Source organism: Neolamprologus brichardi, chromosome 3 (assembly GCF_056152115.1).
Source record: "Neolamprologus brichardi isolate AB-2024 chromosome 3, ASM5615211v1, whole genome shotgun sequence".
NCBI classification, from domain to species: domain Eukaryota; kingdom Metazoa; phylum Chordata; class Actinopteri; order Cichliformes; family Cichlidae; genus Neolamprologus; species Neolamprologus brichardi.
Window position 1 is genome coordinate 60,675,953 of NC_142106.1, and position 14,601 is coordinate 60,690,553.

The 14,601-nt window shown below is 39.8% G+C and overlaps 1 protein-coding gene across 5 annotated transcripts in view; it reads right to left on the reverse strand.

Annotated features, from left to right (window-relative positions):
* LOC102777248 (NLR family CARD domain-containing protein 3-like) overlaps nucleotides 1-14,601 on the reverse strand; it is a 1,099,208-nt gene that overhangs the window by 245,079 nt on the left and 839,528 nt on the right. The window contains exons 4-9 of one of the 5 annotated variants that reach the window (XM_087837904.1): nucleotides 14,396-14,452; nucleotides 8,148-8,207; nucleotides 6,654-6,732; nucleotides 6,306-6,492; nucleotides 4,377-6,177; nucleotides 3,342-3,515 (exon numbers count right to left, since the gene is read on the reverse strand). The exons of 2 other annotated variants lie outside the window; for them this stretch is intronic. In XM_087837904.1, the coding sequence (XP_087694030.1) occupies nucleotides 3,342-3,515; nucleotides 4,377-6,177; nucleotides 6,306-6,492; nucleotides 6,654-6,732; nucleotides 8,148-8,207; nucleotides 14,396-14,452 (2,358 nt within the window). The remainder of the gene's footprint in view (nucleotides 1-3,341; nucleotides 3,516-4,376; nucleotides 6,178-6,305; nucleotides 6,493-6,653; nucleotides 6,733-8,147; nucleotides 8,208-14,395; nucleotides 14,453-14,601) is intronic. 2 more of the 5 variants (XM_087837901.1, XM_087837898.1) reach the window with 2 other exon arrangements.

A 14,601-nucleotide genomic window follows, 5' to 3' on the forward strand; every position in this document is an offset into this window, starting at 1 on the left:
TCTGATATTAAACAGTTTAAATGGTGAAAAAACCTGTAAAGAAAACAGAGTCAATAAAAGCCTCTTTAGAGGGTCACCAGTTTAAAACTCAGACATTTAAACTGGTGATTCTCCTTCTCTGCTCCATTTCCTCTCTAGACCTCCTGTTCCTAGGAGGGATTTGATTGGCTGAACGTCCTTTTAGCCTTTCTTTAGTTCTTTGGGTGCTAATCAAAGAGGTAAACACACGAGTCATGTGACGTGACATAAGGAGCGCTCTGATTGGTTGGGATTGACAAACTATGGTGCTGTTTGCTACCTTCGCTTTGCAGAGGCAAGAAAATCTCTTAGATAGAGATGAGACGCTCCACAGTGACGTTTCCACACTTTGGAGCTTCTGAAGTGCAGATGTTTGGAAACGCTGCTCCAACGTGTGGTTCAAACACTCAGATCACGTGACCTCAGCTGCCACAGGTGGCATACCTACGGCTTCCATGTTAGCATGTTAGCTTCAACAGGTGGTCAGTGTGAGAGCAGAAGATGATATCAGTGACATCCAAACAAGGAAGGAAGAGACTGTTGAAGGCAGCGAGCTGTGACTGCTGTGAACAGTGTTCTCACACTATTTTCTCCCTGTGTCAACATACATGATGCTGTTTCAGCTGCAACACACCACAAACACCTTCATACAACTAAATATACTGAGAGCACACTGCTGTGGTTGCTGTGGTAACCATCCATATATCCAGATGTTTGGGGCCGAGTCTGCTTCCTCATCCTTGGTTAAACCCTCAAAGTTTGATGTGTTTTTTTGTGATTTGGTTTTATTTGTTGTTCTACACACTGTGAAACAAAGCTAGAAGCCACTGTGGTACAGTGGGGGACTCAAACCCAGGACCCAACCTGCTCCAACAACAGTCAGAAGGATTTTGTTAAGTCTCATTTTCTGTTCATTAGGAAAACATCAATAATGAAGAGCACATGTTTATAGAGGCACATTCAGACCAATGACAACAGTCCATTCACACTGACCTCCACCTTTTTAAATGTGAGTAAACACATCATGGTTCTGGTGCTGATGTGGTGTCAGGGACAGGTCATGATTTTGAACTCAGTCCGAGGTTTGATTACATTGAACCTGCACTGCTTTCTCCTGTTTATGACACATTTATACCCAAAGTCTCAGCTGGATAACAAAGAACGAGGAAAAACACATTTGTTGAGAGAATTGTTAACAAATGTGGTGAGAGTGTTGTAATAGTTACAGACAGAACTATGATTTATTTATTTAAATGCATTCAAGGACATTTTTTTACTCACGTTGTGTCTCTTCCACGATGTTATTCTTCTCTCCTACAACGTACGTTACAATTACATTAGCATGACCATTTATCCAAATTAGGCGATGACATCATTTAGCGACTTCCAGCAACTTTTAGGACAGCCAATAGCAATTTTCCTTACTGAGGAGTTGGCAACACTGGGAGCAGTGGGTGGATGGCAGCATCATCATGAAGGATCAGTGTGAGAATACATCATCATCCACAAAGAAAATCAGTCTGAGTGTCTGACGCTCTTGTTAGAAAGATGCAGTCGCAGCTTGTGGGTGCAGTTAGCTGGTTTGCTAGTTAGCTGCTCTGCTAGTTAGCTGGGAGCTAACTCACTCGAACATTTGATGCTAAACTGTCTAAACTGTGTGAGCAGCATTCATTGCTGCTCTGTGTTACTCTCCAGCCTCTCTTTAACTTAGTCCTCTCAGTTTTTGCTTCCTTACAAACTAGAAAACCTTCTTTTTCAGCTTCTCCTCCACACCCGAGCTGTGGCTAAGGTGCTACCAGCACGCAGGCTCGGTGTGTCCAAATTCATGGGCTGCATCCTCCTGAGGACACATTTGCAGACCGATAACGTCACAGCGACGCACCGAAGGCTGTCCAAAGTCCTCCGAATGCAGCCGACAAATGCGTCCTCCTTTTCCCCGAATTTGAAGGATGGGTCGGGTGTGTCCTTCGTGGCCCACCATATCCCAGAATTCATAGTGCGGTCCAGCTAAACTCCAGTTTCCGGTAATGGCGACCGCTACTAAGTTTTAAAATTATTCTTATTAATCTTCCTGGGTCACAAAATAAACTTTTAACATATTTTCAGGCGAGAATGTGGGTGTGGAAACTTCAAAAATCTGCTCTGTTTATCAAGATATCGCATATTTGCAAAAGTGCTTCGACGTTTTCGGAGACGTCTGTTACCCACCAACTCGATAGCTGGTCGAGAGCTCAAGGGTCACTGAAGCCGCAGAGAACGGCACAACTCCCGGCACATCATTTTAAGATCCCCGCGGACTTTCGCTACTCAGGTTAAAAGTAATATTAGTAACATATGACTGAATCTATATCTCACTTAAAGCTTTCTGTAAATGAAAGAATCAGTGAAAATGAGGCACTTCAGCTGATTTTAAACAAAAACTCTGAACATAACCTGATCCAGACTAGGTTATTGGTTCAGCATCAGTAACCACGGTGATGTAGCCAGGTAGAAACAGAGCTAGACAGCGACAGACAAACATTTATGCTCACAATCACACATCTCCAGTTAACCTTACATGCATGTTTTTGGACTGTGGGAGGAAGCAGAGAACCTGAAGACAACCCACACAGGCCACACTATCACTCTTATTTACAGAATTATAATCTAATTAGATGATAAAGTAATAAATTATTTGGTATTTTAATGAAAATACATTTTAGCAATAGTTTATAGGTCAACAATTATAGTTTAAGTGACAAATCAAACAGTCAATAAAACCTTCTACAGCTGAAACTAATGTAGACAATGTCGGCGGAGGAAGGAAAAGTAAAAATCAGAGACGATAACTACCAAAATAAAACAGGAAGTGAAAAACATTTAAGCTCACTTTAAGGTCAACAGTCAAATTCTGTTTTCTATTAATCTATTGTTTTGAATTTTTGTTTACATTTTATGTTTAAGTGAGGCAATGAGTCATATCACTATGACAAAATATATATTTCATCTTTTCAGTCAGAAATAATCAATTGATCATATTTTTATTACTAAATGTTTCTGAAAATCAAATTCTGATATCTGAACAAACAGCCTAAAAACCTTCAGAATACAGGAATCGAACTAGAAGGTTTGGTGGATGAAGCACTGCTAAAATAAAGAATTTGGACTCAGAGGAGCAGATGGGACATTTCATTGCACATGAAAGACAGAAAGTGAACAAATATCACTAAAAATCCCAGACACTAATTTCTACATTAAGACTTTTTTAAAAATCAATTTACTGTTTATGCAGTAATAGAAATCAGGTTTAACGTGATCATCAATGAAAAATTTTAAATCCTGACCTGAGAGTTTCCATTTTACAGTGTGGACTCTTCACTCCAGCAGACAGAAGCTTCACGCCTGAATCCTGCAGGTCAGAGTTACTCAGGTCCAGCTTTCTCAGACTAGAGGACTGGGAGCTGAGAGCTGAGGACAGAGCTTCATAGCCTCTCTCTGAGAGCTTACAGTGACTCAGTCTGAAAAATGACAGATAAACATTAAACAAACACTGTTGTTAAGTTGCAATGAGGGTGCACTAAAGAGTTTTTAGATTTAGCAATAAATCCTGTTTTTTTTACTTAGAGTCAACAAATGGATGACGCTGACATTTGTTAACTGACAATGGTCAATCAATTCTGGTATTCTATTGCAAATGCCAATTGGGCTCCATGTGCCGGGCAGTGCATTAGCACCAAAGTATCTGACATATTGATCAATAACTCTCTGCTCATTAAATTATCATAAAACTATTACAGAAGTTTAACTGACTTTTTTCCCATTTAGTGGATTCTTATTGGTTAATTCTGTCATAATTGTTCATTTTAGGCTTTATTTAAAGATTGAGTCCTTACTTTAAGTCCCAGTCTATATTTCTGACTTTCTACAATCCCACAGCTCTTCTCACATCTGAGATCTTCCAGTTAAAGGCTGTTACTGGTCCCACTAACTCATTTATTCAGACTCTAGTATTCAGAGTATTCAGGCCTTTAACTAGTTTTAGGCTGTATGATGTTCAGTGTTTGCTGTTTAATGTTTTTATCTTCTGTGTTTTATATTGCCTGTTTCTATTGTAAAGCACTTTGTGGTTTTTGACCTGTGAAAGCTGCTGTATAAATAAATTTTACTTACAGGATGATTCTGGATATGACTTTGATAAAAGCTGAAGTCCATATATGTTTAAGACACTCTGACATTTACTGCTGCTATCAAACATTAACTATAATATACTGTATTTAGTGCTGATGATCATTCAAATAAATATGTTTAAGTTTTTAAGGGTCCATCACACATTACACTGTTTATGTTATAAATAAAAGCCTGATCACATGTTTACTTACAGAGCTTTGTTGGAGGCTTTGACCACTGGCAGCAGCCTCAGAAGAGCCTCCTCTGAAGCAGAGTATTTCTTCAGGTCAAACACATCCAGATCTTTTTCTGATGACAGTAAGATGAAGACCAGAGCTGACCACTGAGCAGGAGACAGTTCATCTGTGGAGAGACTTCCTGATCTCAGGGACTGTTGGATCTCCTCCACTAGAGAACGATCATTCAGTTCATTCAGACAGTGGAACAGATTGATGCTTTTCTCTGCAGACAGATTCTCACTGAGCTTCTTCTTGATATACTTGACTGTTTCCTGATTGGTCTGTGAGCTACTTCCTGTCTGTGTCAGCAGACCTCGTAGGAGACTCTGATTGGTCTGCAGTGAAAGACCCAGGAGGAAGCGGAGGAACAAGTCCAGGTGTCCATTTGGACTCTGTAAGGCCTTGTTCACAGCACTCTGGTGGAGAGATTGAAGTTTTAGTTTGTTAAATAATTTCGATTTCTTGGAGGTTGTTTGTTGTTTTTCCAGCAGATTGAGTCCAGAGTTGATGAAGGTCAGATGGACATGAAGAGCAGCCAGAAACTCCTGAACACTCAGATGGATGAAGCAGAACACCTTGTCCTGGTACAGTCCTCTCTCCTCTTTAAAGATCTGTGTGAACACTCCTGAGTACACTGAGGCTGCTCTGATATCGATGCCACACTCTGTCAGGTCTGATTCATAGAAGATCAGGTTTCCTTTCTGCAGCTGATCAAAAGCCAGTTTTCCCAGAGACTCCATCATCTTCCTGCTCTCTGGACTCCAGTGTGGATCTGTCTCAGCTCCTCCATCATACTTGACCTTCTTCACTTTGGCCTGAACCACCAGGAAGTGGATGTACATCTCAGTCAGGGTCTTGGGCAGCTCTCCTCCCTCTCTGGTTTCCAGCACATCCTCCAGAACTGTAGCAGTGATCCAGCAGAAGACTGGGATGTGGCACATGATGTGGAGGCTTCGTGATGTCTTGATGTGGGAGATGATCCTGCTGGCCTGCTCCTCATCTCTGAATCTCTTCCTGAAGTACTCCTCCTTCTGTGGGTCAGTGAACCCTCTGACCTCTGTCACCATGCCAACACAGTCAGGAGGGATCTGATTGGCTGCTGCAGGTCGTGTGGTTATCCAGAGGCGAGCAGAGGGAAGCAGTTTCCCCCTGATGAGGTTTATCAGCAGCACATCCACTGAGGTGGACTTTCTAGGGTCAGTCAGGATTGTAGTTTTGTGGAAGTCCAGAGGAAGTCGACACTCATCCAGACCATCAAAGATGAACACAACCTGGAAGTCTTCAAAGCTGCAGATTCCTGCTTCTTTGGTTTCAGTAAAGAAGTGATGAACAAGTCCCACCAAGCTGAACTTTTCCTCTTTCAGCACATTCAGCTCTCTGAAAGTGAATGGAAACATGAACTGGATGTCCTGGTTGGCTTTGTCTTCAGCCCAGTCCAGGGTGTATTTCTGTGTTAAGACTGTTTTCCCAATGCCAGCCACTCCCTTTGTCAGCACTGTTCTGATTGGTTCATCTCTTCCAGGTGAGGCTTTAAAGATGTCTTCTTGTCTGATTGTTGTTTCTGGTCTGTGTGGTTTCCTGGATGCTGTTTCAATCTGTCTGACCTCATGTTCATCATTGACCTCTGCAGTCCCTCCCTCTGTGATGTAGAGCTCTGTGTAGATCTGTTTCAGAAGGGTTGGGTTTCCTGCTTTAGCGATGCCCTCAAACACACACTGGAACTTCTTCTTCAGTGCAGATTTAAGGTTACGGTGACAAACTGCAGCTTGAAGTTCTGAAAGAAAAGAAAAATAAACACTCAATTCCAAAAAGAACTAATCTTTAAAACATGTTGCTCCATCTTCCATCTCTGGAAAATATTCATTTATCCAAAACTTTAAATCTTTAGATAAATCCTCTTACTGCTCTGCAGACGGTCAGCCAGTTCCTCCTGCTTCATTCTCCTCAGGAAGTCCACTGTGATCTTCACAAATGCCTCTCTGCTGCTGCTCCTCTGACTCTCTAAGCATTCTGGGTAATCTGGACTCAGAACCTTCTGGATCTTCTTCAGCTCGTTCTTCACAAAAGTGATGATGTTGTCCTCCAGCAGCTGGAACAGAATATTTATGAATGAGCCAATCAGACTGAAATCATGGAGCCAAACATCAGATCCATGTTGGACACACTGACAATCCACTGGTCTACAAAGAGCAGCATGGAGATGACTGTGAACAGAACAGATGTAACAGTAGTTGTTGTACATGTACAGACCATAAATATGGAGTCCAGCTGTGTTTGATGCTGCTGGGCAGACTGACCACTGGGAACCTCTGAGCTCTGCTGGTCCACTCTGTGGAGGAACCATGAAGGATTATATCAACACAGGATAAAGATCCAGGAGTTTCTGCTCAAATAACTTCATCTGAATCAAGTCTGTCAAGTTTTAGACTCTCAGATTCTGAAGATATGTTTTCTGTTTTCTATGAACTTTCTTTCATCAGTGATGGAAGTGATGATGTTGCAGAAGCTCAGAGGAAACTTTGAGACTTCATCAAACTGATAAATTCACTCACTGGAAGGTAAAACTGTGATGAACCATCAACTAATGCTCTCAGGAGGCCAAAGGTCCCTGAATGTAACTGTGCAGTAGATTCATCGAGTGTTTGAAACCTGACGACTTCCATATGTTTTCATTCTACACACAAGAAGTCTTTTTCTCATTGGTTTGATTTGAGTTTTCATTTGAGTTTTCTGAGTCTCGTATTTGGAGTCGAGTCTAATCAATGATCTGACAGAAGAACATTAATTATTATTGATTATAAATGATTATATATTATTATATACTAGTGCACACTGACCTTTTAGTATATATGTTTGTTACAAAGTTGTATTTACAGGAAAGAAGCTGAGTTAAAGACTGAAGAAAACTATTCAAAGTCTCTTTGAATTGAAGCGTTTAACATTCTTTGTGTTTATTCTGCATTTACTTCATTATATGGTGTAAACGTCTGTTACAAGCTTAAATATAAAGTGAAAAATGTAACTGTAGCTACTGATCAAGTGATTGTGATTAATCACGATTAATGACAGAAAATTGTGTCATTAATTAGTCATTTTTTAATCTACTGACAGCACTAGTGTTTACTTTTGTGCCTCCAACTGTTTTACGCCCTTTCAACACCTTCGTGGTCAAAAGTGTAAACGCACAAAATCTACAATAAAATCCTCATGCAGCAATAGGACAGACACATAATCATTTATCTCTTTGTCTCAAACACACACACGTGTATTCAAAGCCTCGATTTGTTCATATTTCATTTGTTGTGTTTTTATCTTCAGCGTTTTCAGTGTTGGTGCATTTTACACCAAAAATGTTTCCATTGATGAATCAGATTGATTTGAATGTGTTTCATCCATACAAATCACTCCCTGGTGGTCACATGACTCTATAACATAACAGGAGTCATGTGACAAGAGTTTCATGATGTGGCCTAAAATGTCAAAATGGTTGAATGTGGTGGAGTAAAAATGTGAGATTTCAACTACTTTTCTTCAATATGAAATGTTTGCAGGGCCTGACAGGAAGTGGACGGACGCTCTGACCACTTCCTGTTTGCTGAAGTGGGTTTTCAGTTGTTTAAAAACCAAAGGCTTGTTTTAAAAGACAGTTTAAATGGGACTGAGGGAACGACATGTTTGTACTGCAGTTTATATCCAACAACATCGAGCAGTTTAATCAAAGAGTTCATGTTACTAATAGCTCACCTCTCTGCAGCAGACACAGGCTGGACTTTAAAAGAAATGGGATGACCTTTAGACCGGTCACTCTGTAAGGACCCAGAGCTGGGTGGAGGTTCAGGTGGGTTCCTGTGAATAATGATGGAGCAGTGATGTGAGTGCTGAGCTGTGACATGGAGAAGAGTCATGGACAGTTAGAGATGGTCATCTCACCTCTGAGCTTTGGTCTGGCTCTCATGTTCCCCACACAGAGTGCTTTTAGAGGGAGGGACTCCCTCCTCTCTGTCCTCACACTGATCCATGCTGCTCAATTCACATCAGCTCACACACACTTTCTACCTTCACCTGCAGAGGAAACACAAATCATTCATGTGCACATCAACTGAAATCCTCTATAACAAGGCGAACTGAACCTTGTGCTACATTAATATAATAATAAAATAATGTTAGCACATGGGAATAGAAACTTTGTTACAGTCTAAATTTTAATTCTAATCAATACTCAGCTTGACCATTGTTGTGTACGTCACAAGCAGAGAAACATAAAGGTAAGAAAAGCTGTATTTTGTTGCCTAAATTGTAGAGGGTGACCTTGCCTCTGCACCTAAACAGAAAAATGAGAACAGTCAGACATAAAGTGGAATTCAGCAGGTGGAAGAAGCCTAAGATGTAACCTGACTCTGACCATGAACACTACAGTCACTGTACTGCACTCCAGCACAGTAAATCCACAGCACCGCAACCTGACCTGTAGAGTGTTTGAATAACACAAAGGTAATTTACCTCAGTTTGTTCTGTGGGACATTTCACAATAAAACAAAACCATCAAATACAAATATCTGATTCAACAATGATCAGATAGAAATTACATGTAAAGTCTATTAAAGTCTATAAAACTTGTCCTTCACTCTCTTCTAATATGCCTACATGCTTATATAGGGTTAAACCTGTGGTTGCATTGTGCATTTAGCTGCAACTCATAACTTCAGCATCTGTATTAGAAATAACAGACGGCTTTTTTTGTTGTTTGGGCTTTTTGGGGGGCTTTTTTTTGGGGGGGGGGGCTTTGTTGGGAAAAATATATCTGTAATCACTTTGATTTTTCTTTTGAAGTTTAAAATAGATCAGTGCTAAAATCATGACAATATGAAACAAATGTAATGTTTATTAATGGATACAAGACTTAAATTAACATATCACTAGAACCCCGTGTAATAACCTCCACGTTTTACAAAAACCTGCCTATTTATGCAGTTTTTTAACAAACGTTTTATAAACATTAACCTTTATATTGAACTTAAACCTGTCTTCAGTTGGATTTGTGATTATTTTCAAGTTTCAGCATTTTTAAATGATCAGCATCCAAAATCGCATCATCATATTCACTTCTGTTTACACAGGCATTTTAACATCCACAGAATTTGTAGATCAAGTTTGTTTGTTAAACTCCTGCATGCTTTTGTTTTGTTCCTGGTACTTTTAAAGGTCTTTCTTATTGTCAGTGCTGCACATGTGGATTTCATTCATCGCACTTGTTTTGACTTCTGAGTGTAGAGTCTATAAAAACTAATTTAAAGCTTTTTTCCCTCCAGCTTCTCTGTTATTGTCATCAGTCGGCCACGCTCACACAAATCCACCTAATATGAAGTTAATTAAATAATAAAAGGACTATGAATTATTGACATTTTAGTCCCTGTTGTTTTTAAACCTGTATTACTGCGCTATAAATGAATCATTATACTGTTTTGTTATAAGCTCAGTGATTCCAGCAGCTTCTCTGGGTTATTTCCATCAATTTAGACTCAATTTAGACAGTCAGCTATTACATTTGTTTAGATATTCCACTTTCTGTACTCCAGATTCATCAATTTCTGTGTTTATCAAAATCTTTAACCAAACTAAAGATATCTGTGAAATGGACGGTATATTCAGTTCATGTAAATATATCTGCATTTACTCCAGGTGACATCACTCCAGTTGTTTTGATGGTGGCTCCTAATATTTAACCTACTCTTTCACAGAAGAGCTGCCTAATCGCTGAGTAACTTTGTTTCTGTTTTGATTCAGGTTTACTTGAGTGCACATGTATTTTGGGTTTAGTCAGTGAAGTAACTTTATGTAATTCAAAGTTCAATTAATTTTTATTTTATTCCAGTTCATCTGTTAATCCCCCCCCCCCCCCCCCCCCTCTTCAAATCAGTTTGCTTCTGATTGCTCCTCTGTTACTTCTACAAACAGTATCTGCTGCTTAGGGCCACCACTTCCTCCACGTGTCGCTGCGGAGATTCAGAAAATGAATCTGAACCTGAAAAACAGATTTTCTATGTGTTTTATTGGAAATCTTTGTTTCTTATATTTTCTCCCCTGACATGTAGATCTGTACTGTATTAGAGTTCATAGCGGGAACAAAGATCCCAGCATGATTTCTCTGTTTGGGAAATCTTCCAGTTATTTCCTTGAACCTGGTTAGTGAACTGAGTCAGTGCTAGACTGTATAAATGCTGTTTCACTGGATGCTACCACATGAAACACATTTAGCAGCTCACCATTCTCTAAGGCTACGTTCACTCTGCAGGTCTTGATGCTCAATTCTGATTTTTTGATCAAATCTGATTGTTTTGTCTGCTCGTTCACACTACAAATAAAATGTGACAGCAAACGCGCTCTAGTGTGAACGCTCAAAGCGGCCGCATGCGCAAAAGAAGACGTCACACACAACGCGCTCTGTTTAGACCCAGACCAACAGTATTGTTTGACTGATGAACTTAATATAAAGACTTCAGACTTTACGTTTCCTAATTTTGCTTTAAGTTATAAAGTTATTTTCATAATAATGTAAATAACCTAATAATGATCCTTATTGCTGTTTTAGAGGAGCGCTGCTTCAAAGGATAGTTGCAGATTTCTGTCAGAATCTGCAGATTATACAGAACAAATAAAATGTTCACGTTTCTCCAACGTTGTCTTCCCAACAGTTTCACTGGATGGACAGGAAGCGTTCACGATGTCTTCTCCGGCGCTGATAATTGGCGTCTGTCTTGTGTCAGTGACGTAAAAGACGGATTTAAAGTGACATGACCATCAAACAGCAGCTTTCTAAAACATCAGATATGTATCAGATTCAGGACCACATACGAAAGTGACCCAGATCGGATTTGAAAATATCAGATTTGTGCCGTTCACACTGTCACCATGATGGATTTGGGTCACATAGGGTCAAAAAAGTCGGATTTGATGCGCTTTCGCCTGCAGTGTGAACGTAGCCTAATATGGAGAACACCAGATCTGCAGCAGGGTTTGGATTTTTGTCGTTTTATCTTGATGGCATGTGAACAAGGTTTTTGTTTGATTGTTTGTTTGTTTTAAATCAGCTAACTTGTGGAGAAACTAGAAAGAAAAACTTCTAAAGATCCTCAAACACAGTCCGATCAGAAGAAGTGAGTCCTGAGCATTAAAGTCAGCATTAGCTCTCTGCTCTGTCTTACATCATTTTCATGAAAAGATATTTTAATGATTTTGGTGTTTTCAGCCAAGGAAACCATGTCCATGAACATTTATAGCACCAAAATAGAAAAACTAGTAGCTGCATGCAGCATAGTTTCAGTTTTCAGAACACCTGATCTCAGTGATGCACCAATGGTAACAACACTCATTTAACAGAGCTGTATAAAGGCTAAGAGACATCAGGGGTTTGATTTAGATCATACATTTGATTTATTTTATGTCATGACATAAAATTAATTTGTTTTATGTCAAGTAAATTAAAATATCTCACTTCCTGTTCTGTTCTATCAACTCCATCAGTTTCTGTGATGCCTCAGTGATCAGCCATCAACAGACGAATGTTTAACTTCCTCATGTTTAAGTGCGTCACACTATGCCTGTGTTTGAACATTAAACATGTTATTACATGTAACTTTACTGTGCGCTGTTTCTTCTGTTTTTGAATCAAGTCTTCTGTTTTTCATGAATAAACGAGTCCTTGTTAAAGATGTTAAAGGAAAGCATCAGCAGTCAGGAACAGATGGCTTCGAGCCCTCTGCTGACCAGGAGCAGCACAAGGTCTTAGACAGACTCAGACCTGATCTTCTGGACACAACCGTCTGATTCTTGTTAAAAAAGTTCAGATCTTTCTATCTGAACATTTCCCACACAGGTAAGAATTCACAAAGGACCAAACAACTAATTACTTTTGTCCCTTGAACAGTTCATTTGTGTTTAATTTGAAACAGATCAAACACTAGTATCAGGCTTGCGTTCTGCACTTTATATCTTACACATCTTCAGTTATGGAGTGAGAGGTTTAAATGCGTTTGAGGCTGTGAGACTTTGCTCTTACATTAAAGTCATGATTTACTGAGAATTCATCACAACAAACAGAATCGTAACATGCATCAGTTCAACTGTTTAACTCATCTAAATGTACCATTAAGTGACTGGATAAATGTATTTAATACAAGAGTAACCTGGTTCGTTGGCAAAGGTTTGTAGCTAAATTCAGGGCAACAAACTTAAATACAATCAAGTGACTCTTCATTCAGACTGAAAATAGTTCAAAAAGGACAAAGTTCAAAGTGTTCAACAAAAAATTGCAAAGACTTCAATGGGATGGCAACAAACAGACACAAGAGACACACTGTGACCAACTAACAGTGATTAAAATCTTCAAACACTAAAAAGAAGTCAGACTCAGGTCCCTGATTAAAACACAATAAACACAAAACCCTCAGAGTGTGACAGCAGCAATCAATGTGTTCATCACAATAGAAAGACACAGAAAAGCAGAAAAGTCCAAATATATTTTTAAACTTGTGTATTTTAAACTTGCAAACTCCATATGCAGATATTATCAGCACACACAGCATTTAAAACATGAATCTTATGTCTGATTGACTTTGCAGTGACCCTGAACTAAACTGAGCTGCTTTGTTTTGTGTTTTTTCACTTCAGTAAAACCTGAATGCCAACTTCTTAACAACAAACTGATTTGATCTCTTTGTCCTTGTTTAAAGGGAAAAACAATGTTACATGACGATACTGATTAGTGTCAGTTGGGTCTAAAGTTACACACAGAACCATTTAAACTGTTGATCACAGTAACAAATGTTTAAGTGCAGAGTAACTGACTGATAATCAGTGTGGATTCCAATCAATCAATAATCTATAATCATGTGTCTTCAAACACAAGCGATCCAAAGTGTGTCCTGAAATAAGAGCTGAACATCTGGTCCAAACATCACAGAGCAGAAACAAACAAACTGTTAAAGGAGGAAACAACACAAACGTACAGTTTCTTCACCAACAACAAGCTCCACAGCTGGACACCAAACACAGAAACCCAGGTGAGCTGCTTCCTGGAAGGAGGCGGGACTCCACCTGAAGTAGGACAGGAGTCAGATTTTCACATTATGAGCATGCTATTCTCTAGTTAATTTAAGATTTGGCTCATTCCTTCTCATTGCCACTTCAAGGTACTAACACTTATTTCATGTGGGAAAGCGCCCTTAACCCCTTCAAAGTTTATACGTCACAGTTCTTTAATACGTCGGCTCAACTGTCAACAACGTTGAGTCCAGATGTGTGGACAGCTTTGTGCTTCCTCAAACCTTTGTTCAAGTTCAATACAGTGCTCCCTCATTATAACGCGGTTGTACAAAAGCCAGCTGGCAGAACTGACGAACAGAGCCACATCTGCCGAGTAAATATATCAGCATACAGCTGCCAAATAGCCAATGAGCGGGAAGGCAACCCATCCTCTTCACCAATCAGAAGACACAATTCTACCTCATCATTACGCTTCGACGCAGAGAGTTCGGTCAGAGCTGCAGGTGGGGAGAGTCAGCAGAGGTGTGCGTCCATGAGACTGTAAGTTTCTGTGTTTTATCCTGGTTGTTCTTTGCTGTTCTTTGTTTAAATCCTTGGCGCACACTTAGTTTACCGAATGTTACTGTCATTTACTGCGAAGCAGCCTCTGCCAGGCGCTCATTATGGGACCGTCACTAATTTCTCATGTTGGCACTTGTGTAAAGTGCCTAGTTAGGATTTATGTAAATAGTTGTGACGGAGTTACACCGTCCTGGGCCGCAGACAGCTGATCTGGGCGCATACACGCACCACCACCATTAGTTTCTACAATTACCGTGAATGACGTGTTTGTGCTGCCATTTATATCCAACAACATCAAGCAGTTAAATCAGAGAGTTCATGTTACTAACAGCTCAGCTCTCTGCAGCAGACAGAGGCTGGACTTTAAATCAATGAAGCGATCTTTAGACGCGTCACTCTTTAAGGACACACAGCTGGGTTCAGGTCCAGCAGGTCTCCCATAGATCCTGTTAGAGAAGAAAAATGTGTTTTTCATTTGCAGGCACAGAAGCTATTGAAGACTAAGCACACCTTCATTATCCTAAAGAGAAACTGGTTTGCAGGCTAAACATAAGCAGTGTAAGTCTCTGCAATGTAAGAACAGAGATAAACACTG